We start from the raw sequence: 25,456 nt of genomic DNA on the forward strand, positions 1-25,456 counted from the left end.
TTCACACTGTATCGTAGGACAAAGATTATAAACAAATGGAAGAAGATATTAAATATTTCCTCTATGCTAAATATATTTTGTAGGCAATCAAATTTGATTTTTGGAATTGTGACAAAATCCCTGTATCTTATTTATTTGTGTACACTTTCCTAAAGAAAACATTACCTCCACCTGAATACCTTTAGTTTAATAACAGATAACTTTATTAAATGTAAATCAGTCACATCTAACAGATAATAAAAATTATTTATATAATGTGTAGCTTAAATGCATATGTGGTATAAAGGTATATCACATTTGCAGATATGTTTTCCCAATTATTGTGACCCATCAACTACACATCAACTTCTATTACATAATGTACAATTGTCAACATTACAGTCTGCCTTTAATGCTGTGTCCTTTTTCTGAATTTGCAGTTTAAATAATCTTATATAAAATTACAATATTTTAACAGAATAAGCATAAATTTAATGGAAATTAGAACATTATCTTAAAGTTTTTACAGATTTGACTAGAATGCGCTTCTAAATGAACTTCTACATTGCAACTTCTTAAAAGTTTGCATGTGCTTCCCATCACAAGCAATTACAAACAATTAAATTTGTCTATATTGTACAATTTGCTATTTTGATTTATGGCCAAAGAGGAAGTACTCCAAAACACAGTGGGTGATCGGTTAACGAACACCCCACAGAACAAACACAAGAGGAAGCGACGTAAAATAATGAATACTGATTGGTCTTCCCTTGTCTTCGGGCAACAATTCGAAACTTTTCGGAGTGTGGGAGACGTCGACATCGACGCTCAAGCCAGTATATACTGATCGGATAGTATTCCTCCAAACTTTGAAACTCTCCCTTGTAATTCCAGCCTTTTATTTTTCTGACAGAAACAATTTTTTTTATAGTATTCAAGAGACTGTTAGGTGGTCACTCATTATGTTTTGTGTTGGTTTTTATTTTCGAAAGGCGAGAGTATAATAGCAAAGGTAGAGAGTGGGCAGAAGATGCATAATGTTGCTGGGCAGTATGGCGTGAACAGGTCTACAGTAGGCAGCAGTTCAATCTTATTTAAGAAAAATACTGTATAATCAAGACTCAAGCAGCTAAAACAGTAACAAGAATCACATCTGAGAAATAAAGAACATCGAAGGGTTCATAATGGAACCTGAAACGGATCTGACGACAGAAGAACGCCAAGAACTCTTGAATGAAGAACACCAAGAAACTCGGCGAGATATGTTTTCTTCTGAAAAAGAGGATTAATGCCGATATCTGTTATTAAAGATCCTTTGAAGAAGTGGGAGGATGTCAGAACAACGGTCTTAGAATGGCATCCAAACCAGGTTGAGGCTTGGGGATTTCTACAATTGCAATGCTATTAATTACTTACGAAAAATCCTGAAGAAGAGAGAAAAGCAATCGACATTAGACAGATTCTTTAACCCTTTCAAACGGAAAAAACATGACTAATAAAAATGCAAGACTTTGTATGTATGTATTTTTATTATTGCATATAAATAAACGTAGTAAGAAAGTATATATATATATATTTTTATTTTTGGGGGTCTCCAGAACGAATTAATTAAATTCCCATTAAAACTTATGGTAAATCGATAATCGGTTAACGAACAATTCGGATAGCGAACAAAGTCTTGGAACGGATTGTGTTCGTTAACCGATCACCCACTGTACCTTTTAACTATATTTAAGTTTAAAAAATACACTGCAGGGTCATGTTTCCGAAGATAGCAAATAGTTAGGTTAACAGGGATTCTGATTATTTTAAATATCAAATTTATTGCAAAGAAAAGTAATAGTATAAAAATTAAAAGTACTTTTCCACACCTGCCCGAGGAAAAAGCTATCAAGATGAAACAAAAATAGAAAGTTCTAATGCAGACATGAAATCAGAAAATTGTGCGTGCGTACAGTTTATCAGTTGCGTAAAAGTAAAATTAAAACTTTTGATACTACATACTAAATAACAAAAAGATATGTTGGTTGTTTCTTAGTTCGGCTGCTAACGGTAACGTAAGTGTCTAGGCCAGTGGTTCTCAACTGGGGTCCACGTAACATTACTGGGGGTCCACAGAAAAAAATACCGAATTGGGGGTTCACGGTAATATTTTAGTAATCTATAGGGTAATTCTACTTCAGAACAATTGTTTTACTGAGAATTAAATTTCTACAATATATATATATATATATATTGTCAATTTCTTTATTACTCATTTCTTGCATAAGGGTTAAAATATAAATATTGAATACCCGTATATGACATATATATCTTAGCGACAAAGGTCAGAGAGAGATTATAAAGCCGAGATTTGTTAGGAGAATCTTATGCCATCAGCATCATGTCATTTGACAGTGACATTTCTGAACATTTTGCATCAGTTTGTTTGTTCCAGATCTTGAAGATTAGGGAGGGAGGCTATAAAGTTTATAGCCTCCCTCCCTAAGTATAAAGGTAATCAGTTTTATTTTAACCCTAACCTTCAGTTCTATGCAGAACTCCATCTTGACAAGGTAAGAGGTTTTAAAAGTGCTAGTTCATAAATACAGTAGTTACTTTTTCTGAATTTCAGAGCTTCAGTATTAAAATATTTTTCTAATTTAAAACAATGTAACAAAAAAAAAAACAAATATATATAAAAAAAAATGAAATAAATTGGCTTTCTATCAATATAAAGCATAATCATTTACTATTTCTTTTATTTTTGATACAATTTTTCTTTTTTTATTAGTAAAAAATATAAGGTTTTTTTTTTCTGTGCAATGTCTACGCGTGTCCACAAAAAGAACTAAGAGGAAAAGGGGTCCATGGGGAGGAAAAGATTGAGAACCACTGGTCTAGGTAATCATCAGACTGTTTGGGGTGGAGCATATATTAACTCGTTATTTTATTTTATGCTAAAGTGACCAGACATTTCTTATTGTAGGGGACAATTATATATTTTGATCTACTGTCCCATTGTCCCAATAGCTTTTGTCAGGATGGTGAAATATTCTGCACTCCCAAGATTTTCCAAGAAATATGCTGTATTTTTGAAAGAATCCCAGTTCTTTTTAGAAGCATGCATATATACAGTTAAACAATTGCTGCCATTCATTAACTGATATTGTTATAAATATATAAGCAAGAACCTTATATAAAATTTTTTGGTATCATTCTGGTTGGTGGTATGCACCTTACTATGTAATCATTGTCAGCAGACAGAAATAATAATTATTACAAATAAAATTGTATAATTTTTTAAATTTGTGGTTTACCATTAAATTGTAGTCTTCCTATTCTTACTTAACATATGCAAGTGGTTCAATAAGGATGTGTGTGAACAGGAACAGGAGGGAGAGGATGTGTGGTGTTTCCTACTGGCCGTATCAAAATATGGAAAGTTTATTTACACAATACCTGCTGACACACACATTGCTTTAGTATCATTTAACTCATGTAATTTTCAAGAATTATCATTACATCCTCATTTAAAATACTGTTTAAAGCTGCTATGATATTGTTGTACCTATTCTAATTTCTAAAGAACATAAATTTGTATTATTAAGATGCAAATTCCCAAAAATATTACATAAAAAACTAATCGTGGGCTCTTTGGTGGATTATATGTTGACAATATGCAGTTGATATTTAATATTTAGTTATAATGGAAGCAATATCACAGTATTGGAAGAGTAACAAAAGTACATCATTACTTACTCTTATCAATTTGTTTTAATGCAAGAGTATATTGAGAATAAAAAAGATAAATGCAATACTCTTCATCATCTTACTTAATTAACATGCTTTTGCTGTAAAGAGATAACTTTAAAAATAAAATTTACTACAATAACATCCATTCAAACTTGCAACAATTAGCATTATTATAATCTATAATGTTAACTTCCACAAATTTTCATTGAAAAAAATTAAAGCTTTGAGTTATTATTGATTGGTAGAGTGCAACATGTTACAGGAAATCCTCATTAGTTTGAAATTCAAGGAACAAACTAATCGGAATGTCAAATTATTGAGGTTTGAATTATCCAAGATTTACAGCACAAATTTCTACACAATATACCGAATGCTTCATAACTGACATAATTTATTAAGCAAATGAAATATGGCCACGTAAACAAAATGTTAGTTTCGTTAATTATTGTTATTATTATAAATAAACTGCAGGTAAATGACATGTATCTGGTGAGAACCTCACAGGTTGCCAAATAGATTTTATAAAAAGTAAAACAGAATTCTCTACTGTAGTCCAAATTATTTTTGAAGTGGCCCAAAAAGTAGCAAGTCTCTCAAATCTAGCAGCTTAAAGCCCTACAAATATCTCAATTTGCTACTTGTAGCCCAATCTTTCAACCTCAAAATCCAACCATATTTTGAGATAAAGAGAAAAAAGATAATCGTTGGGTAAGAAGACACCAAAAATGTGTTAATGTAAAAGCAAAGCCACATTGACCAGATTAGTTTTTGATAGTCTATTATTCTCTTATAGCATGGAAGCACAAACTTCGATATAAATGTATAAGTTAATGTACATATATCTCAATTCAAACAGAATTTTCATTTCAAATTTTGAAGTAGCATTATTTCAAACTAACCAAATTCCCGAATGTGTAAACTCTATATCCCTGGCTGGGACGAAACTATAATTAAAAATAAACAGGATTTCGAACCACCCAAGTTCAAATTAACGAGGATATCCTGTAATAATTAATACAAATACTTGCCTTCCTCTTTTTTGAAAAGTATCTCTTCGATATCACCAAAAGTATAAATCAATTTAGTAAAACGAGTAAAAAATGGCACTGAAAATACTAAAACTGAACACAGATAAAATAAAAACATCAAATCACAAATAATAAACAATCATAAAAATAATCTACACTTTAATTCTAATACTTATAATATACAAAAATACCAGTTTGATATTACATTATGTTAGATTATATAAGATCGTCATCGGTATTATCATTATTTTAATGATCTTTGATTTCTAATGTTTTTTTTTGAACAAATTTAATGTAGAAACCCTATATTTTAAAGAAAATTTCCTTGATAAAATAAATGCAAACTACTAATGCGAGAATTATTTTTATTTTCACGATACTGCAAATAACTTGTCTAATGCAGTAAATATGTAGAACAGTTTAATTTGTTTTTATCATGATTATAGAACTAATCAGTTGTCAATATTTATTACAAAAAAAAAAAAAAAAAAAAGCTTTAGCTTCACCTCAAAAGCAATAAGAATAATTTTACCTAGGTTTCTCTGCAGAGAGAGTTATTTATGATGATTTTTATGTCTATCGACTGACGTAACTCTATCGCGTGAAGGTCACATGATGCAAAAATGTATCAACTGGCAGCAAACGTGCTAACTGTCATATTAAAAAAATGATAAGATGACCTATCACTTTGAATTTATAACAAAATTTTATATTTACTCATAATTCTGCTTAGCTTTAACAGACAGAATAGATCTGTCTTAATGGAGCCCAACAAAAAATATAAGAAAAAAACCAAAAGTTTCAAGTGTTTTCATATTTAATCCATCTTCGAGAATAATTAGATTGTCATCTTTAATTAATAAACATTTTTCATAAACTACCTCCGAATAAAATCCGTAATGACGTAAGTGTTATATTCACATGAGGAAGATGAACTGATTTACCAAAAGTGTTTATAAATGTTTGTTAATTTCTATTATATATTTTTGTGTTTTGTTGATATTTAAAATTTCGTACAATGTCAGCACACAATCACAGGCAGGTATTGTACTGAGTTGTGTGTGTGATCTCTGTTCTTGCCGAGCATGGAGTTCTGCAGGATGTTTGTTACGTAATTTATTGATTTTATCTTTATCAAATTCATAATAAAGCATATTACAAAAACTAGAGAGGCCTGAATAATTCATTTAAAATGTTTAATATTAAATTTTAACATTACAAGACATTATTATTCATTTTTTTCTAAAAATAATAATATCTTTTTGCAAGTGTAGTGTCCCAAATACAAGTGGAATATACACAAATTTTCTTTAATAAAATTAAACTATAATATTTCAACTTTTCAATTGACTTTACTGTGCAGTAACTTTATGAATTATTTCAGGTAATTTTTGATTTTTGTTTTATTATTATTACATTTACTATCTGTAATTTTTCATGTCAATTATTTGCAATTTACAACATCTCTCATCAAAAGATAGGTCAAACATTCATCTACTTCTCTCTTTTGTAGCAAATATATAATTATATAATGTAAAAATCATCTTAAACAGTCCAAAAAGAACAAATTCACAAAATAAATGTATAAAAATAATTTAAAACATGGAATTATAGCCAAATTAGTAGGAAATAAAATAGGAAAGATAAAAATTGGAAATTGTTTAATTAAAATGTCTATAATCTCTAAACAAATCAGAAAATCAGAAGACATTAACCAAAACCTTAATTTTCTGCTCGTTATAAAATGTAGATTCTAAATTTTAACTTTTATTTTAATATACTTAACATACCAATTACCATAAATTTAATCATAAAACTATATTGTAAACAAATATATCCAAAATTTTCAAAGAGAAATGCACTTAATATTGACATTAATTGGATATAAGCAATTCTTCTTTCCACTGTAAAAACTTTAAAAAAAATATTGTGGCCTTCTGGTCTTCTCGTGAAAGGAATTTCTATGTATTTAATGAATTCTTTGGTTTAAAACTTTGATTTTTTTTCCCAGATTTCTGGCTTATAATAGATAATAAAATATACTGAAAGTGAACGTATGAAAACTAGATGACCCGATCCATTACTGAGATAATTCTTAAAGCACAGAAAGTCTTGTAATGTCGAATATGGTTCCAGGGTAACGAAATCACTAGTGTCAAGATGTCAAGATAAATAACATACTTCACCAATAAGCACTCTTCTAAATCTTATCTTGAGATTCTGCAATGTTTTCGAAATCCCGAAAGAAAAAAGTAAACTTCGAGAGTTTGATTTCTAGGAAGAAAACTGCCGTTGTTTCTTTACGTTTGATGTTTTCACTAAACAAAACAGAAATATACTTTAAAAATTATTCTATTAATAACGTAAGTTTATATTTTACATACCTATCAAATTAAATGATCGGCAAAATTACGATTGACTGCCGAGCGAGATGTTTTCATGCCAATAGTTTCCACATGAAAACCTATGCTTTGTAATTTTTCTACATTTAACATTTTTCTTCCATCAAAAATAAATGCGGGTTTAAACATATGATCGTATATCTTCTTATAATCTAAAGTCTGAAAATAAAATATTATTATTTTAAAATTTAGAGTCAACAGTTTACTGACAAGTTCATATACCATGCTAGTGTATAACTTGATTTTAAATGTGAAAAAAGAAAATCACTCCAAAGTGGCCTGATTAACAATACAATACTTAAATAAGGTATAAAAAAGTACACGACTACTCTCATTAGTCTTAAATTAGGATTTTCACTCCCAATCCTCTTAAAAAATCAAAATCGCTGAAACAAAAAGTGGCTTTAGGGAGATTTTACTGTACAATCTTTATGGCTGGTCATTAAATTTAAGCAGCAATGTGGAATTTTTATAGGAAACAATATTAATTAAATAAAGAAAATTTAAAATAATTTTATTACAATTGTTAAAAGAAAACAACGTACCAAAAACTCGTCCCATTCGGTACATAAGACAAGAGCATGCGCACCGTTAGTCGCATCGTACGGATTGTTATGAATGTTAATCACTTGTAACACTAGAAAAAAAACATTGATTTGAAAAGATAAAATTTCAATTTGATTTATTAATATAGCACTGAATATAATTCTACAGTTTCATTTAACTAAAGTATTTATGATTTAATCAAAAATTTAGTTTATTTATTTTATTTTTTTTTCTTATTATGAAACTGTGTGTCTTCTTATTTATTTATTAAACATTATGAAATGTAGTTTAAGCCTAGTGTCATGTAAAAATTACACTTCATTGTGTTGAATAAATAAACAAAAATTTTACTTGTCCATTATGGTATAATTAAGAGCAAATTTGATGTTTTGGTATCAAACTGACAACCAATAAAGATTGATGTCAAAGAATTTAATAAATAAAAATTTCTGTAAGTGTTAATAGAGTATAGACTATTTGAAACATAAAACATTAAGTATAATAGGTATAAAATATATAACTTCACACGAAGACAAAAAAAAGTAAAATAAACCAAAAATAAATTATTTGAAAGCAAAATTAGGAAACATCATTTTTCAAATAATAAAAATATATAAAAGATTTAATTTTTTTTCTATTTTTAAGCAAATAAAAAAAATGATGCTTTAAAGTTAACATACAGCCGACCAAATGGCCAAAGCAGTTGAGGAATTGGCCTACCACTCCGGGGACCTTGAATTAAATCTGAGCAATTAGAAATTTTTCAGGAGTTTGTCCAGGATATAATAAGGGTGCAACTATATAGGCATGAATCTAGTAGCAAATGAGAAGTTGTGAGTGATGTAGTTCTCTCAAAGGAAAACTATGCACAAATGAGAAGCGAGAAACCTTGCTGGAGAAAGCAAATTTCTGACAGGGTTTGCTATTTATCACGTCTCGCCTCTTCTCGCCAATTAGTGCACAAGCAGAGTAGGAGATGGCTTCTCACATCTTTCATCTGCTGTATATACAAAAAGAATTTTTTTTTAAAACTATTGATATACATAAAGTCTTATAAATTCTGTTTAATTAACAAATAATAATAATATTTTTGCTGTTTCCAGGAGAGGAATACTGTATTTTCATTTTCTTTTTATATATTTATTATGAAGTTTTTCTTTGCTAGTAGTAAGCTTTCTGGTCAAACCATTTTAATTTTTACTTCCTTACAGCACAATAATTCATGCTTCTCTGTGATGAATTCAACGTGAATATATGACATCAGCATCTCCATGCATCTTTCTCCCATTTGCTTGCATCGGTGTAGTCATACTGTACTTAATGAGAGTGAGAAATGTCATCACCTCTTTTTGCAACATATTCTCGCTCGCTTGCACATTGCATGGAAAATTCTCACTTGCATCTGCATAGTTGCATCGTAAGCCCCATCCCATATAATCTGGCTGACTGTATCATGGGCTGGCAAAACCCACAATGTGAAAAAGCCCCTCTTAGCACCCAGAGGGCAGAAACAGTAAAGTAATTAAATAAATGAAAGAAAAAATACATTAAGTTATAAAAAAAATAACATTAAAGTAATAAGCTGCTTGTCAGGAACTTCAGATTCATTTATAGATGCCATATATATATATATATATATATATATTTACCCAAAAATGAATTTTTTCCATATTCAAAACTGCTTGCAGAATGACAAATTATTTTATTATATTTTATATCTTTCAACTCCTTTAAAAAAAAAGTTTTTCCTTTTTGGAAATGTTGAGAACAGAATTTTACAGTGTACTATGGCTACATCTCTCAGAAACTACCTTTTAATTTGACATGATTCATTCATTACATCTAAATTTAATATTAATGAGCAATTATTTATTATGGCATCATTATGATGTTCGGCTGCAATTTTTAATCATAATTTTAATTTATTTAATTTGAAATAATGCTCTCTACCTCAAATTAGTACAGTAGTGCCTGTCCCAGTGCATCATACTTTTCTATTAGCAATGGAGTTATGCTGGTCATCTATCTAACTCCTTTCGGAGAAAATTTTGAATTGAAATAACATGACTTCCAGTTTGCATCGGAAGTTTGTATATAGTTAATTGGGACTTCCTGCCCATAAACTTTCCATAACTGGTCTGTAATTTCATTTACGTAACACCGTTCTGAATATTAAGGAAAGACATATGGACAGATGTCGACAGTGGGAATTTATAAGTCTATAATTTTTTCAAATTGCAGCCCAACTGGAAGCTTTTAATCAATTGTAATAATCAGAAACACTATTAAAAGATAAATACAAAGCAACAAAATATAAATAATATTAACTGTGGTAAGCATTTTTCTGTCTCGTGAATGAGCAACATATAATCATAATCCATTTTCATGATTCTTTTATTAAGAAATTTTAATGCGAGCAATTTGTTCAAATAAAACTAATTATAAAAACCATTGTAGTACAGAAAACAATTGTAATAATTGAAACTCTTACAAAGTTAAGTTGGAAGACAGTGTTTGAAGGTTGTCAATTTGCATCTTTGCACTGAAGTTTACATTTACACCACAGTATAAAAGACCATGGTTATATACCATTTTTACTCTAAACTGGATTTAGTGAAAACTGTCTCTGTGATTGACCCTTGAATCTTGCCTACACCGAAAATAACAACCAAATCATAATGTTAAGTAACATAGGTAAATTAAACTACAATTAGAGGAAATTCAAGTTTTAGTTGACTCTGACATTAAAAGAATATGTTAAAACAATTTGCATAACTTATAATTTGTATAAGAAGCAATACTGAAATGTTTAATTTTTAAAAATAAATTGAAATACAAAAAAATATGTATATCGAAGATACAAAGTTATCTTCAGTATACATATCTTTTGTATTTTAATAAAAATACTGTCAGCCAACTTTTAATTTAAAAATAAGTTTTTAGTGGAAACAATGCACTTTAATATTAGTTATAAAAACTGTATTTTAACATTTGTAAATATTGCAAAATATTTATAATTTCGAATAATTTTAATAATAATAATTACATTTTATTACTTATTTTTTCAAGAATATCATTGTTAAATGAGAATTTAGAAACAACAAACCTTGATCTGGATTTTCTGCAGATTTTGTACTTTTCAAATCACTATTAAATAAAAGGAATTTCATTAAAGTCAGTTTTTGGCTGTTATGTTTCATTAAGACAAAATTATTTGTAAATAAAAGACTAAATTAATGGTATAGACCTTAATTATAAAAAAAATAAAAAGTCTTTTTGGTTACAAGTTTATCAATTCAATAAATAAAAAATCTCTCTCCCTCTTAATAATTTAGAAGCATTTCTTGTAAGAAATATACACAGTTACAGTATGTAGATTAGACTGGATTAATGTAATAAGACAATATAACATATGGGCTAGACATGTAAAAAAAAAAAAAAACAGAAATCTCTACTTGGTCAGCTTGTTGGTTAGGCATGAACTCATGACCAATTACCAGTGTTTAGTAGTTTTATCCATTGACCAATGGTAAAGTATAGTGTTAGAATTTATAGTGTATTTCTTTTACAACAGATTTTGTACTCTTGATGATGAGGTGACAATAAAAAATTTGGCATTTTCTTTCTTTTGGTCTCCAAAAGACCGAAAAGAATGAAAATAGAAAAGTGTACCATATTAAACCTGTTAACTAATTATTAAATTTAAAGAAAATTTTTTAAAATATTTGCTTATTACCTTAAATTTTTTAACAATTTTCTTAAAAAAAAAAAAAAAAAAAAAAGGAAAGTCTTGATCGTAAATTTAAAAATAATGTTAGGATATTACATCATCTTCCAAATTGTTTGAAATTTCATTCAATAAAGAAATCACAAATTGTTGGCAAATGATTGCATCAACTGTCTAGAGTTTAGCAGCAATTCCAAAACCATTAACATGAATTATTAGAAAAAAACTAAATTTTGACAGTTTTTATTTCTAAATAAATTATTTAGAATCAATAAAATAAGCCAAACTGTACCAATACACCAAAGTTTTTAAAAACTAATTCAAATGTTATATATGCTCAACTTGAAGATGACATTCTGAAAAGTCGAAAGTACTTGTAATTAAAAACTTTCAAACTAAACAACTTTAAACTTTAACAGTTTGATTTATTCTTAATCTAAGTTTGACTTCATTAAAGAACTCATTTTTACATATCTTTGAGTTTGTTAAAGTTATCTGTATTACTTATATTATTAATTGATTCAAATATTAAACAGTAAAACATAAAATTATAATAAAATGTCTTCTCAAAAATTGAACATTTGGAGATACAAACTGCATGTTGTTAAATGTTGTAAATATGATACTAAAAGCCGACCAATGTCTTAAGTCCTTGGGCTAAATAACGGCCATAATACAAATAAATTATTTTGTAATTTATTTGTATTATATTATTGCGTAATTTATTTTTATTATAGCAGTTATTTATCCCGACGACTTACGGCATTGGTTGGCTTTTAATATAATGTATCGGGCTTTAGTGGAGTTGTTTGTTGTAAATATGGCAGAATATATAGTATTAATTCTATCAAAATGTTAACTGAAGAACTGTAGTAATAATAATGCTTTAAAAATGATGTTAACACCTATATTAAACTTCATAATTATATTTTAAATCAAAATTTTACAATAAATGCATGACTTGCACACTTATTAAGTCAAATCTGAAAATTGTAGTAATCAGTTTTAAGAATTGCAACAAATATTTTTGATTTATATAATATATAATTAATTTCCAAAAAAATTTATGATAAATAATTACATATTTAAATCTGATCTTATAAAGATATACTTACTCAATTATTTGATTTTTGTGCACTTTTGGATCATATATTGATAAATGTGCACCCTCTTCCAATAGATGCTTACAAATGTAAATGGCTGCAGATTCCCTAAAAATAAATAAATTAATTAAATTTAATGACAAAAAATAAGTAGATATTAAAAAATATTTATTAAAATAATTTTGTGCATTTTGTGTAACTTAAATACTAAATCTATATGTTTTTCATTTGAGAAATTTTGTATATAGAGCATCCGTAAATGATATTGAACAATCTTATTTAACATAAAATAATTTCATATTGAAATCTAAACTCTCTACCATATATCATTCAATCCAACATTAATAAATTCAACAAAAAGAAGAGTAAAATCCCGAAAAAATCAATCTAACGTCAAATGGTATAAGTGCATCCTCAATTCCAGAACTTGAAAGATCAAGCTAGTAATGCAGAGTAAAGATTGCCTGATTTCAAAAACCAATAGCCGGAGTAATTTATCTAGTTCCATAGCAACAATTTGCGAGTATCACAGGTCTCGAATGACTGCTATTTGCTGAGCCAGCATACATTTTCTAATAATAATGCAGGAGGGTGCACTTTACTCCACTAGTGGGGGTAAATGCACCATCAACTGTAATAACTAGAAAGATCTAAATGAAATCAAATGCTTAGGCAAATGTGCCAAAGCTGTGATGGCAACCTTTCATTTGTATAAAGACTTCGGTACGCTCCACTGTTATTATGGCCATAGCAAATGAAGTAACAACAGCTCACTAATTTAGTTCCCTAGTTACAAAAGAAATGTAAATCAAGAACATGATGAAATCACTTGACAGTAACTTTCATTCACCTGAACAGATAGTCTAGGACTTCTTTTGAGGCATCTTACCCTAGGTTATAATAAGACTGGAAGTTGCAACAGAAAGAAATTAAACTGCATCTTCCAACATGTCACATTTTGCCAAGAGACTGGACAATATCTTGAAATGTCTGTATAATCTTCCACATCTGGCCACTGGAAAACACAAGTGTCTCCTTAGATTTTTTCTTGGCAAGGTACATAAACTTCACTGTTTATCAAAGTCAATAATAACAACTTTCCAATAGAAGTTGGACACTTGACTTCGATTAGAAACTTCACAATGACAGAATAATCAACAACTAGTGTGGTACTCTTTTGTCTGCCACAGAGATTCATCTTGAGGAGTCTCGTGTGTAGAATACAAAGGGGATGGATGCATTCATACCACTGACATGAGTTCACATACCCCAACAATCAAAATTTCCTGGAGTAAATGCATCCTTGCCTATCGTGACAAAGCATATGGGTGAAATGCTTCACAACTTATGAAACATTTGCACCTATCATTCTATAATACTCATCTAAATATTGGATTTTAAATAGAAAAATTTGTTTTCCCTTACAAATAAAAACTTAAAACCAGTAAAATAAAATAATTAAATTCATTTTTCAGTTTATAAAAGAAAATATTTTAGTCTTATTACTTTAGTACAGTGGAACCCCGGTTAACGAACTTAATCCATTCCGCTACTCCGTTCGTTAACTGAATTGTTCGTTAACCGAAGCAATTTTTCCCATAGAAATTAATGCAAATGCAATTAATTCGTTCTAGTCTCCAAAATTTTTGTCATTTTATTTGAAATATACAGTAATTTTCTTTGATGAAAATGTAGGAAAACGTAGTATCTATCATTACAGCAACAAACATGTAAACTTTGTTTAATAATACCTTCATTTGTTGTAGTTGATGGCAGAAAAGTGGAGATATATGAACCTTAATGCTTAGAAGGGAAATCCCTCCAAAACAATAACAAGTAGCACTTCATCGGAAGATTCTTCGAGTCGAAGTCTCTTTCGGTAAAAAAACCCACCAGTGGCTAAGTGGTCTTCGTACCTTGAACACGGGGAGTTCGTTCGTGGGTTCGCACCTCGCTCAGACGGGCTGGCCACGTGAAGTTTTCCGGGATTTCTTCACGTCTTTAACGCCTAAATAGGGGCCAGTTTCCCTTAAAAACACCTCCCAGAAGGCATTCCCCCTAGTCAGATCGCCCAAGTGTTGCGTTGCCATAATTTAACAAAGAAACAAATTCTTTCCGTAAGGAACAAGAAATTGATCTAAAGTTGATTGTTTTACTCTTTTAATCAAAATTTTTCTCAAATGCGATAGCGCGTTGTCGTTTTCTATTGCCACTATGACGTTTTTCTTTCTTTGATGCCATATTGATTAAATATGTAAATCACAAAACTGAAAAAAGAAGTATAGCACAAACACTCGGAAAAGCAATGCTTAACTCGCGCATGCCTAACACCAACTAAAATTTGACACAAAATACCGTTACGTTCGTTATCCGAGACAAAATTTTTGCAAAATAAAAGTTCGTTAACCGGGGTTCCACTGTATATCTTTTGAATTTTTATTTTAAAAAATTTGAAAGCTTTTTTAATTATGTAAATATTCATCATCATTATTATTATTATTATTTTAAGATATAAATCTTGTAATTTTTTAATGTCTTCCAACCAAAAAGGTGGATTCTAATTACTATGTTGTATTAATAAAATATCAAGAATATCCTTTTAAAAAACGTTCCAAAATACCTGTATTGTTAATTCAAATTTTTTCAGAGTTCGGAGTTTGATTTTTTCTGTTTATTCTTGATAAAGGTCATTAAATATGACCAAAAACATTAGAATTTAATAAATACGGCTTCATATTTAAAAGGTATTCTTGAGTGTGTTTAGTCAAGAATAGATAACAACCAAATTAAATATTTATCATAGTATTCAAGAGTTTATTTCACAAAATTAGATATTTTAAACTTTCAAATCAAATTTAAAATGTAATAAAAAGTTATAAATTTCAGCTATCTGACATTTCTAATGTGTAATGTAATATACAATTTTTTTGTACAATAATATACTACTATAAATGTAGCATTTTTACCTTGTGTCACCAGTATTTTTCTTAAAAGCAAAACCCAAAATAGCAATTTTCTTATCTTTGACTGTGTTAAACAATGATTCGGTAATTCTTTTGGCCGACCTAGTCCGTTGGAAATTATTCATTTCTATCACCTAAGAAAAAAATTACCTATTTAATAGTTATATTTACAATCATTTATTTAAACTGATACTGTATTTTTGCAGAATTACTGGCATGCCAGAAATCCCAGAATTACAGGCATGCCAGTTAAACTGTGTCTAATATATAAAATTAATCAGATTCTAACTAAACTAGCTGTTAATTAGTAGTGAGTGTGGGCTACACTGACCATCTACCTGACCTTAAAAATAACACCTTCTTCCCAAATTTCACAAAAGGGAATGTTAATGGGTGTAAGTCCAGATAATTTACAGGGAGTTTCTCAAATTTAATATGTTTATTTTTATGTTCTTGAATCAAATTACAATAAAATAAACATAAAAAAACACTTTTGGAATTCCATGAGTATTTTGTGTGTTAGAAAGAATGAATATAGGAAATGATGATCAATAAAACAAAAATCAGCATGTCACTAAATCAAAACATTTAATAGTATATTATAAATAAATGTGAAAAAAAAACTTTGCTTTACCAAAGAATTCATTTTACAATAGTACAAGGAACAGAAATCAGAGTACGTCTGAGCCTCCTGGCTCATTTTTAAAAATGTTAACTAAATAAAATACAAAGCATAGTTTGGAACTTTAACATACAAAGCATTAACATTTTTCAAAATGTTCCAAGCTCCAAATTCAAAATTTTCGGAAGATCATCATCAAGATTGCCATCGTTGGCACTGAATGGTGTCTCGATGTTTGCTTTTGAAAATTTTAAGTTTTGTTTTTAATTTTAATGTTTAATGTGTTAAAGTTCCAAACTACTTTATATTTTAATACAGTATTAATTGGTTATTGTTCCTACTACTGAACCAGGCAGTTCGAAAATATTTCAGTCCTTGTTACTTTTGTACTAAGTTCTTGTAAATGAGTTTTCCAGTAAAGCAGAGTTTAACTGATTAAATTTAAATCTTGAAGGAAGATGTTGATTTTAACAAAAATGTCATTTATAGCAATAGCAATTATTATTGATTTTTCTAAATCATCACACTTTGATTAGAAAATAAAAATATATATAAAACAGTAAATGCTCAAAATGAACTATGTATTTGTCCTTATGGTATAAAATTTTTATATTGTCCTATATTTGATACAAAGAATTATTTGTCAGTATTGTTTTTTGTCATTAACTAAAGGTAAAATATGCTTCTCTTTGTTGAGAAATTTTATTTAATTTAAATATTTACAACAAATATAATCGTGCTAATCAAAAATCATTGTATAAAAATTGTTATATTATTCTATAAAAATCAAACTGAAACAGAATAGTTAAATTAATAAAATACCCATTAATTGTTTCATAAATTGATCAATCAAATCAGTCAGCAATGAATTTTGACACTGCTCCTTAGGTCTAAGATCAAAAGAAATAAAATATAATTAAAGTATTAAATTGGAAAGAATTTTAATCTGGATTATCTCCAAATTATTGTGATATGTATCCAAGAATAATAAATATTTTGGAATTTAGCTAGACCCAAAAAAATGATTCATTTTATTAATAATTCTCTCTCCAGTATTTATTAAAAATAAAAATAATAATATTAATTCAATCCACAAGTAAAATTGTTCTACTTTTATCTTCAATTTTTGTTTATAATCATTTAATCCTCTTTTCTCCTCTCATTGAATTAAAAAGAATCAAGACAAGTCAATAGTAGCTAAAAATCAAATCCATTTTTCTAATAGAAAATTACTTACAAGTTGACATCCAGATAAAATTAACTTTAAGATTATAAATTTAATCAATGGCAATCTTTTTAAAAATCATCAACAACAATTTTTTTAATGTATCTAATGAGTAAATACTGTTTAAAGACTTGATTCCCATCTTTGATTATTCGGGTTTCATCCACGAATGAATGTTTCTTGTTGGAAAATTAATTTTACGAAATATTTTAGAGCTAAATCTGTTCCTAATATTAAATGAAAAGTATATCATAATTGATGATAAAAATATTGATAGATAACGTAACTATGGCTTGGCTGTATTGAAATAATCATAATAAATTATCATGTAACATTATATAGATTAGCAAATAGTACAGGGTTTTAAAAAAGAATGCTACCATTTTAAATTATTGTAATTACACTAATTATTATACAAGAATGTTTTAATGTATATTACAACATTGGAAAATTGACAAAGTTTTACATTTGTCCATTACAATTTCTCAATGTAAAACCTGTGTCACATGGTACACGTCCAATCAATACTCAGATTCTTCCTATACTCGCTATGACATAGTCATTGTCACTCCTCCCACAGCAGCCACAATTCCAGATTATTCATATTGCACAATGATGAGCAATTCTGACTTTGCAAATTGCAGAACACAAAATGTGTTCTCTACTGCAAATCACCTTTTCATTTATAATGCTTCCTAGTAGTAGTAAACGACAAGATGTTTGAATGCAGACGGGTCATGAAACTTTGGTGGTGGTTATTCTATCAATTGGTATGTGTCACATACTTCTTGGGTAATAATTAACATAATTATAGATGGTAGTATTCCTTTTGGAAGACACTTTATATTATATTATATTTAAGAATTATATAATTCCTGCAAATAACATTTATTTTAAATATAATTTACAAGGAAAATAATACCTGATACCAAAAAGTAGCAACCTCGGGAAGATTTAAACATTCACACAGATAAACAAGGTTTAAAACATCTTTTTGAAAACAGCTACCACCAAAACCTATTATAAATTTAAAATGTGTTTTAGGTTTTAAACATCAAAGAATTTATGTCTGTATTATATTAATTCTAAATTTAAATATTAAATTTCTAATTTAAAAATGGAATTGAACTTTTGGTTAATTTTATACTTTTATTATGATCTTTCTTTTATTTGGAGACTTCTAAAGATATTCCTAAAATAAAATTTTTGAATATTGTTATCCTAATTCTACTGTTTGTAACATATTTGATTATATCAATACTAGAGTGAATGTGAACAATACAAAGTAATCCAATATAATTCTCTCATGAATTTTCTTTGGTTAAGAGAAGCTACACATGAATTCTTTCAATAGCTATCAGGTGTGGACTGGCTCATCAGGAATTTTCCAGTGAGCCCTTTGCTTGATGACCATTCCTTATTTTAATACAAGTTATATTTCATTCAAGAAAAATAAATTAATAAATAAAATATAAGTTGTGTACTGTATTAAATTAAGAAGTCTTTCTAATTTAGGCTGTAAGCACACCTGTATTATTTTCTGTAAAAACATATAGCTGGGTTTCCAGCAAATGTAGTACATCATTTAAAATTTTAAAATGTCCGACCTTGATTTGGATGCAAACCATTGTGAAACAGCACATGCAAACTGACATTCCATCTGCCACAATATGCATTTTGTAACTTTGAATTTGAAAATATCTGATCACATCTTGGGCCGTAGGCTGCCATGATTTAAATCTTTTTTTTACTCTTTCCATCATGTGGGCATAAGAGAGCCCTTTTTGCAAGCCCATCATAGTTTTGGCCAGGTTCACAAGAGGGTGACCAGGTGGTGAAGAACAGAGCCTGAAATGTCTGAGACAGATCATCCATTGAAAAATTCCCGGGCTTTTTTCAATCACTGTATTTAGGTGGTCTTATATTTGGTATATGTTTCTGAGCAAAAATTTGTTGCCAGTCCAATGCTAGTATATATCCATGTTACAATGCTTCTGTTTGTATAATTATTGACTTTTTCAGTTATTTAGTGTCAACAATCCATGAAAAACTAAACTCTTATGTATTAAATTACTTTTAATCTATGCACCCACTTGAATATTAATATAATTTACGCTATATCTTACCTATACTAGCTTGAAGAAATCTAGGACCAATCCGACTATCAGTACCTACTGCGTGGGCAACTTCTGTTACATCAGCTCCTGTAGCCTCACATACAGCAGAAATGGCATTAATACTTGATATTCTTTGTGCTAGAAAGGCATTAGCAGCCTAAATAAACATAAAATATACTGTAAAATTTATAAATAACTGCTAATTTTGCATTACTGTATTTATGTGTTTAAAAAAATTTCTTTGGTAAAATATTTCCATCTAAATTATTAATAACTATTCAAATTGAAATAACCAATTTTCTAATCAATCGTTCAATTATAATTAAAGTGATGACAGAGCAATATAAATAAATGAACGTTATGAAATAAAACAAAAGTGATTTGAAATTTATATCTAAATTGAATAAAGAGAAGTTTTACAAATCTGCTAAATGTATATGGTAATGACAATTCTTCTGTGACACCTTGACACTTTGATTAAACAAAATTAAGGCTAGAATTTTATATTATTTACTATTGTTTTAAGATTTTGTCGTATAAACTTTACTGTATCTATAGTATATAAAAATTTTACTTCTAACACTTACCAATTTTGATAATTCTGAGGACCATGTATTCATGGTAATTATTTTCTCTTCAGATATCCAATTTTTATAAACTTCGCATAATTCATTGATAGCAGCTCTTCCTTCAATAGTCTGTTCTCCTCCGATAAGAATTCTATCTGGTTGCAATAAGTCACTTATTGCAGAACCTTCAGCCAAAAATTCAGGATTGGATAACACCTTATTTAAAAATTAAAACATTTAATTTCAATGCATTCTCTTTCAAATTATTAATTTATATTTGGCATTACGATAAAATTTACGTAAATCTTAATTTTACAAAATTTACCTGATACGTCACTCCTATTTTGACATTAGCTTTCAATATTCTCGTAATGCTTTCTGCAGCTTTAACGGGCACCGTACTCTTTTCTACGATTATTTTGGGTCCGTCTATGACGTCCGCTATCATTCGAGCTGCGGCTTCGATAAATCGTAGGTCGGCGGCTCGCCCCTAATAGAAATAAAAACAAAGTTAATATCAATTGGAAATCCTATGTATTTATAAATTAAGATGAGATATTTGGTTTCATATTTTAAATAGCATTTATTGATAATAGCATTTTATTAAACAACCACTCAACACACTGGGATATAGTTAATCACATACTCCGAACTGATTACGGTGTGCAGATAAAGAAAACAAACAAAAACAAATGATTTTGAACTCCTTCTGAGTTTGTTACTAAACCCAATGAAGAACTTGGAAGGAGTTTGAAAACATTAGTTTTTGTTTGTTCTTTTTATCTGCACACAATAATTGGTTCTGAGTATGTGATTAGCATTTTATTGTACGAAAATTTATCTTGACTCAAACTTCCTTCAATGAATACTGTTCATATCCAAATACCTATTGTTAGTTTATCTCTAACACATTACATCAATTCTTCATTTGTATTTAAAGACTAAAAATAACTCATATTTTAAAATATTTCGCTACTTTATTTGACTCAAAATTTTTTACCAACCTTTCCAAACCCGTAAGTTTTCGTCGGCGTATTTACTGAAATGAATATCAGATCGGCTTTTTTAATAGCAGAGTCTATGTCGGTTGAGAAAAACAGATTTTTTCCTCTGCATTTCTTCACCAACTCTTCCAAACCGGGCTGAAATATAATATAGACATTGATTTATATAAGAAAATATAAGAGAGAAAAAAAATTCTTGTTTTTCTTTTTCTAAAATACAAAATTCCAGAAAATTTTTTTATTTTTGCAAATGAGATGATAATCGTAAACAAAGTTTTAATTATTAAACATTATTAAAGTTATAAACAACTTTATTTACTACAATTACAAAGGTTTACCTCATATATTGGCAATTCGTTTGAATTCCACTGGTTTATCCGATGGGGACTTTTATCAACGACGACCACCTGTATGTGTGGACATTTATAAGCGATGACGCTACAGGTGGGACCTCCGACGTACCCGGCTCCCAGACAGCAGATATTTCTTATAACCATACTTATTTTCTAATATTGACTGGAATTAAAATTATTATTGAGTATTGAAAATTGAAAATCTGAACTATAATTGCAGTAGAACCCTTTATCCAAGGAAACATGAAAGTCAATACATTACTTTTCTTAACTCTAATGGACATTTGAAAAATGTTTCCTTGGATAATTGGGTTTCTACTGTATTTACAACTATTAGAAAATTAGGGAAACGTGTTACATGGTAATCCATTAAAGAGTAACTTTTTGAAACAATACATACTTATTAATAAGAAAAATATTAAATACAGGGTGTATCAGAACGATGTTTTAAAAATTTGGGAGATTGTAGAGGATGAAATTTTGAACGTTTTGATATAAGGAATGTATAGCCAGAAATGTGATATAAAGTTTCTACAGCACGTTCTATGCGATCAGTATGCGCAATGGCATTCCCTTGAGCTTCATCAGCATAACACAAATGCATATCAGCAAGTTCTCCAAATGTGTAGTTACCCTCCATGATGCCAGAACGTATCCACAATACGTGAAGCACGATAAGCAGACAACTGTACACTGACTCACATTGACTAGCTGCGTGTTTACAGCACAGTGTCAGTGGATGCAAGGAGTGACCTGTAGAACAACAAGCACTAAGTACACAACGTCCTATACACAGGCTCAGTTAGACCACTGTAGTTGTTGTGTGTTTACAGTCTTCCATCTGCAGCAATAACGTGATGTCAATGGATGGAAGGGTAGCTACCAAAGTGAAGGGCGGTCAAGCACTTCCAACCTCTGTAGACACCACTTCAAATTTCCGGTTATACGTTCCTTATATCAAAACATTCAAAATTTCATCCTCTACAATCCCCCAAATTTTTAAAATGTCATTCTGATACACGCGGTATATATATATATTAGGTAATTTATGATTAATCCAGATATTTATTTATAATTAATCCAGATATACATATAATTCTAAACAAATCATTTTTTTTAATTTCCCAGCTATTTATATATAACAGAGGGAAACTATGGCAATTGGTTAAAAATGACCCTCCGAGATTTTTACATTTTTGGATTTGGGATCTTGAAACATCGAGAAATGCAAAAAAATTTGGGGGTTTTTCTGTATATTAATATTAATATGTGTGAGGGGCATGATTTTGTTCATCCTCTTTGATGCTTAATAACTCCTGTGCATTTGGTCAAAAATTTTTGAAATTTTGCAGGAAGGTTTGTTTATTAGGAGGATTGATGCTATTAAATTTTGGTGATTAAAGGTCAAAGAGGTAGGGAGATAAAGTAGAGTCATGTATCTTGAGTAGGGTCAGACTTAATGGCAATTTTACTTGTTATTAGCATTTGCAATTTTTTTTTATAAAACCCATCCTTACCCTCAAAATTAAGCTTTTTACCATTTTATAATAGTTAAAAAATATAAAAATTCCTTTTAATAAAACGTGATAACAGATTGCACCACCAACAATTGCTGGGAAAGTTAAGCAACTTGTTGCTAGATTTTTAATTTTGACATTTTCAATGCTGGCTTTGTAATTCAAAATAAAAAAAATTTTATTCAATTTAAAAACATTAACAGTAAGTATAAATAACTATTTTTACTGTTTATTTGTTAAAATATAAATATTCTCTCTGTAAATTAGTCAAACTACAGACAACTTTATTAAGAGGCAATACTTATAAACAACAACAATTTTCAGTTTATTTGTATAACCAAGTAATAGCATCATTATTTGTAAATATTTATCNTCTAGAAGAAATTAATAAAAATTCTGTTCTTGTATTTCAGATTTAAAAACTTAATTCAATCTTCAGCCTACTGTAATTTTCTGCCTTGTTTACAGATAGAAAATCAGAGTAGACTGATTTTCTGTCTGTAAACAAGACAGAAAATCAAGTAGGCTGAATATAATTCTCATAAAAGCCAAACAAAAGCATTAATTTGTTAAAAATAGTTATAAAAACTCTGATATAGGACTTATTAATTAAAAATGCGAAATTTTTACACAAAGCAAAGATCAGAAAAGGCTCTTTTGGTTAAATAAAAATATTTGATTCAACTTTTTCACTCATCCTCAATGAAGTAAGAAATAAAAAAGCATAAGATGTGGGCAAGAGGCTCGAGTAATATTTCCGAATTCCACCCTTAATCAATTAAAAGCATTTATCTACAATTTTTAATAAACTGAGTTTGTTGGCTTATTAAAAAAGTTTAATTTTAAAAAATTGTTGATTTAATTAAATAATTAATTTAATTATCATAATTAAATATTAATTTTTCAGTTTCGAAGAAGTCGGGTAATAATTCCAAGCAAGGTGTAAAAACAAACAGTAAAACGATTAAAAACTTCATTTAAAAAGCGGTATTATTTATTATAAATATTTAAATTTAAAAACTATTACATAAGTTAACACAATAACTATTATAAATGTTGCAATTTCACAGATATTAAAAATTTTTTCACTTATAAACAACTATACTAAACCCGATACATTGCAACAACATACCTTCAACTCTATGATTTATGGCAGTTGAATGTGTGTTATTTTTTCACTTAATTATTTATATTAATGTTACCCAGATTTTTAACAAGTTATAACTTACCATAAATCATTTTTTGTTATGATTATTAAATTTTTATAGAAAGAAAACTAGAACAGGATGAAACTTATCACTTTCATCCTGTTCTAGTTTCATCAATTTTACACTTTTTTAAATGAGATTTTAGTTATGTTTATAACATATAATTAACATCACATACCAATAGTTGCAGCAATACTAAAACAAACAAGATACTGCCCCAGGGTATTTTATGAGAAATTTCCCCATCTCTTAGCGAACTTCTGAGAAATTTCTAAGCATTCCACTTTCTACTAGGAAAAGCAACTGTAGACTCTTTTAAGACATATAATTTATTCATTAATATAAAATTTATATGTACAGTCCATTTAAATTTTTATGAGAACTCTCAATCATTAGCATGTGACCTCTTAACCCCAAAGTCAACCTTTGACCTTCAAGTCAGAGATTTAACTTCAGCTATCCTTCCTCTAAAATAATCACCATTAAGGCAGTTTTTATATAAAATTCATCAAATAAAATCCTTTTTTAGTGAATTATTCTCCATTAAATTAAAATTATATCATCCTAAATCAGTAGATTTTGTATTAAACGTTTGTTCAAGCATTAAATAAGGTAAATATGTGATTTAAATGGATTTTTTATTAATTATTTGCTTTAAATGTAAGTACACATGTACTCACTTCGTTGACATTGTTAAGTGTTTTATATTAATAAAACTAAACGTGATCAATACTAATAAACCAATAAATCAATATGTCTTATTAATTATGCAACTTAATATACTTACCTTCACAATATAAAGTACAATTCAAATATAATATAAACCTTACATATAACTTACAAAAATTAGTTTTTAAATAAGTGTCAATTTCAATTTTGGCGAGTTGCCAAGAAAAATTTCACTAACGCCCTCTTTATAAAAATCGTTATTATTATATTTTTAAAAAAAATTTATTTAATTATTAATAACGTATCGTCGCGTGTTGTGTTTTTATTAATATTTTAAATTCTTTAAATTATATTTGTAAGATTAATTAAAATTTTTTAAAGTTAAATTTTATATTTGGTTTTACAATGCGAAATATGGAGTCCGGATAGCGGCTGTACTGTTGTGATGGTTTGTTACAAGTTATAGATAAACGAAATTATATTTTTCGGTATTTATAACTGTATAAGATCGTTTTTAATCAGTTAATTTAATAATATTTTTTCCTCCTGTATTTTCTGTTACTTATAGGTGGAGATGTGGAAACGTATCGTGATCAGTGATGCCAACTTAGGCGATTTTCCCGAAATTTAGGGAGAAATTTAAAAGGAGAAATAATTTAGGAGGAAAATCTAGTCTTGCGATATTAGTT

At 28.6% G+C, this 25,456-nt stretch overlaps 1 protein-coding gene across 2 annotated transcripts; it reads right to left on the reverse strand.

Moving 5' to 3' along the window:
- Window positions 1–1,615: 1,615 nt before the first annotated feature.
- Window positions 1,616–25,015, reverse strand: LOC111639294 (UDP-glucose 6-dehydrogenase-like). 2 transcript variants are annotated; one of them, XM_023385151.1, is made up of 13 exons: window positions 24,940–25,015; window positions 21,359–21,536; window positions 21,021–21,158; window positions 20,342–20,506; window positions 20,035–20,232; window positions 19,457–19,604; window positions 18,253–18,347; window positions 15,487–15,617; window positions 12,533–12,628; window positions 10,797–10,837; window positions 7,690–7,781; window positions 7,127–7,303; window positions 1,616–7,060 (listed from the first exon to the last, which is right to left on the reverse strand). In XM_023385151.1, the coding sequence occupies exons 2-12, from the start codon at window positions 21,515–21,517 to the stop codon at window positions 7,130–7,132; spliced, it is 1,437 nt and encodes a 478-aa protein (XP_023240919.1). In that variant the 5' UTR covers window positions 21,518–21,536; window positions 24,940–25,015; the 3' UTR covers window positions 1,616–7,060; window positions 7,127–7,129. The 2 variants fall into 2 exon arrangements, with proteins under 2 accessions (XP_023240919.1, XP_023240910.1); XM_023385142.1 differs by having other exon boundaries at window positions 24,886–25,011.
- Window positions 25,016–25,456: the final 441 nt, after the last annotated feature.

Source organism: Centruroides sculpturatus, unplaced genomic scaffold, assembly GCF_000671375.1.
Source record: "Centruroides sculpturatus isolate CEXI.00-Female unplaced genomic scaffold, Cexi_2.0 scaffold186, whole genome shotgun sequence".
NCBI lineage: Eukaryota > Metazoa > Arthropoda > Arachnida > Scorpiones > Buthidae > Centruroides > Centruroides sculpturatus.

What these genes read in the sequence shown, in the direction of transcription:
- LOC111639294 (XM_023385151.1), bottom strand. Translation starts at nt 21,517, where the DNA reads ATGGTTATAAGAAATATCTGCTGTCTGGGAGCCGGGTACGTCGGAGGT. An exon ending in AAATAGGAGTGACGTATCAG is followed by an intron (nt 20,233 to 20,341) that starts GTAAATTTTGTA and finishes TTTTTAAATAAG; the next exon opens with GTGTTATCCAATCCTGAATT. An exon ending in AAAAATACTGGTGACACAAG is followed by an intron (nt 12,629 to 15,486) that starts GTAAAAATGCTA and finishes ATTTATTTTTAG; the next exon opens with GGAATCTGCAGCCATTTACA.